Source organism: Borostomias antarcticus (assembly GCF_949987555.1).
Source record: "Borostomias antarcticus genome assembly, chromosome: 9".
Taxonomy (NCBI): domain Eukaryota; kingdom Metazoa; phylum Chordata; class Actinopteri; order Stomiiformes; family Stomiidae; genus Borostomias; species Borostomias antarcticus.
Window position 1 is genome coordinate 9,296,418 of NC_140242.1, and position 2,500 is coordinate 9,298,917.

At 63.0% G+C, this 2,500-nt stretch overlaps 1 protein-coding gene across 1 annotated transcript in view; it reads left to right on the forward strand.

Moving 5' to 3' along the window:
- Positions 1-711: 711 nt before the first annotated feature.
- Positions 712-2,500, forward strand: part of klhl34 (kelch-like family member 34) — a gene marked incomplete at both ends in the record, with an annotated part of 1,812 nt that continues 23 nt past the window's right edge. The window contains one exon of the mRNA XM_084443616.1: positions 712-2,500. This exon is cut by the window's right edge and continues 23 nt beyond it. Coding sequence (XP_084299742.1) covers positions 712-2,500 — 1,789 coding nt within the window.

A 2,500-nucleotide genomic window follows, 5' to 3' on the forward strand; every position in this document is an offset into this window, starting at 1 on the left:
GTGTGTGTGTGTGTGTATGTGTGTGTTCATTTGTGTGTGCGTGAATGTGTACGGCCGTGTGTGTGTGTGTGCATGTGGATGCGTGCGTTTGTGTGTGCGTGCACGTGTATGGCCGTGTGTGTGTGTGTGTGTGTATTGGCACCTTCTGTTGAAGATACTCCCTCCTGGACAGAGAGAAAAGGGCAGCTAACACATCTACTCACATACTGAGAGAGGTCACAGTGCAGGGGTGTGTGTGTGTGTGTGTGTGTGGGGCACCTTCCTATCAGACCGTTAACGTGTCAGATGCCTGCTGCTGCGGAGAGAGAGACACACACAGACGGAGAGACTTCGACGCAGGGCACCGAGCTCTCTCCTTCCTCCCCGTCTCTTCTCCTCTCCTCCCTTCTCCCTCTCTCTCTTCCTCCTCCCTTTTAACCTGCTCTTCTTTACGCTCTCTCGTTCTCTCCCTATCCCGTCCTCCGCCCCTTCGCTCTCTCCATTTCTCTCTCCTTTCCCTCTCTGCCTCTCAGTCACCTCTCTTGACCTCCTTTTGTTTGTTCTTCCTGCGTTTTACCCTCCCCTTCTCTCGTCTATATTTAATCTCTCTCCCTCTCCACCCTCGGCCTCTTCAGACGACGCTCTCCCCTCCTCCTCCTCCGCCATCCCGTCTCTCTCTCTCTCTCTCTCTCTCGCTTCCCCCCGTCTCTCTCCTCCTCTCTCCTCCTGTGAATGGAGGAGTACACTCTCCTCTACAGCTCCTCCCAGAGGACGGAGCTCCTCTCGCGGTTCCAGCGGCTGCGTTCTGAGGGCAGGATGTGCGACGTGGTCCTGGAGGCGGGGGGCGTGTCCTTCCCGTGTCACCGCGCCCTCCTGGCCAGCTCCAGCGACTACTTCTGGGCCCTGTTCAGCGAGGGCACGGCGGAGCGGCAGGTAGCCGCCGTCAGCCTCCCGGCGCTGACGCCCCAGGGGCTGGACATCCTCCTGGACTTCCTGTACTCCGGCTGGCTCTGCCTGTCGCCCCCCACCCTCCCGCTGGTCTTGGAGACGGCAAGGTACCTGCAGGCGGACGAGGCCGTGTCGATGTGCGAGCGCTTCCTCCGCGACGGGCTGTCGGCCGGCACCTGCTGCCGCTACGCTAACCTGGCGGAGCGCCACGCCCTTCCGGACGCCCTCGCCGCAGCCAATCAAACCATCGCCGCGGAGATAGTCGGGCTGTTGCGGGAGGACAGGGGGGGTCTTCTGGAGCTGAACGTCCAATCGCTGACCGCCGTGCTGGAGGCGGAGGAGATGCCGGGCATTAAGGAGGCGGAGCTAGTGAGGCTGGCCCTGGATTGGCTGGATGAGAACGGGCCGTTCCCACTGGTCCGCTCGAACCTGTTGCTCAGCCGGCTGCGCTTCGGATTGGTTTCCCCCTCCGACCTCGCCAAGCTAAGACACGCCCACCCAGCAATGGCCACTCCTCTGATGAGGAGTCAGGTGACAAGAGCGCTGGAGTACCATGAGCAAGGGTCGGCTCGCCCTATCAGACAGAGCAGGCACTCGACCCTCAGGGCGTCGGCCAATCACGTGTTGCTGGTAGGGGGCGGGGCCAGCCCGGATTCCCCAGAGCAGCAGGTGATGACCTTTGACCTCAGGAACAGGAAGCTGTCATCGCTGGCCGCCGGTCTCCCGCGGCGACTGCAGAACCATTGCGTGTGCACCGTTGGAGGGTTCCTGTTTGTGATTGGTGGAGAGGAGTTTGTAGGGGAAGCTGAAGAGGGAGGGAAGTCTCCAGCCGTGACTACAACCAATCGGGTGTGGCGGTACGACCCTCGCTTTGCATGCTGGGAGGAGGCGGAGCCCATGCTCGAGAGGAGAGCCCGGTTCGCCTGCTGCGTTGCCGAGGACACGATATACACCGTAGGGGGAGGGCAGACGCGCTCCGACACGCACGCCTCGCTGGCCTCAGTGGAGTACTACGACATGTCATCGGGGGCGTGGAGGCGAGCCGCGCCTCTGCCCCGCCCCCTGTACGGACACGCCTCCGCCGCGCTGGGGCGAGGCCTGTACGTGTCCGGAGGACTGCCTGGCGATCGGCCAGGCGACCCCCGGGGCGGCGTCCCGGGCGGTAGCCGCGGCAACCAGCAGGAGAGCAGTCGGGAGGTCCTGTTTTTGGACGTGGGCGGTGGGGGCGGAGTCTGGGAGAAGAGAGCGCCCATGTCCATCGCGCGCTTCGGCCACCGCATGGCGGTGGTGGGCGGGTTGATCTACTCGCTGCTGGGGATGTACGAGCCCTTCTGTGACATCGAGCGCTATGATCCGCTGGCGGGCCGCTGGACCCGCCTACGACCGCTCCTCATTGGCTCATGCAGCTACGGGCTGGCGGTCGCCTCCTCGGGGCGCCTCCTGCTGTTCGGAGGCAGGAAGTGGACAGAGGGACAGGAAGTGACTGTGAGGAGCGTTCTAGAGTACGACACGGAGAAGGACCGCTGGAGAGAGATCTGCCAGCTGCCCAGACCTCTGAGTGGGACTGAATGTA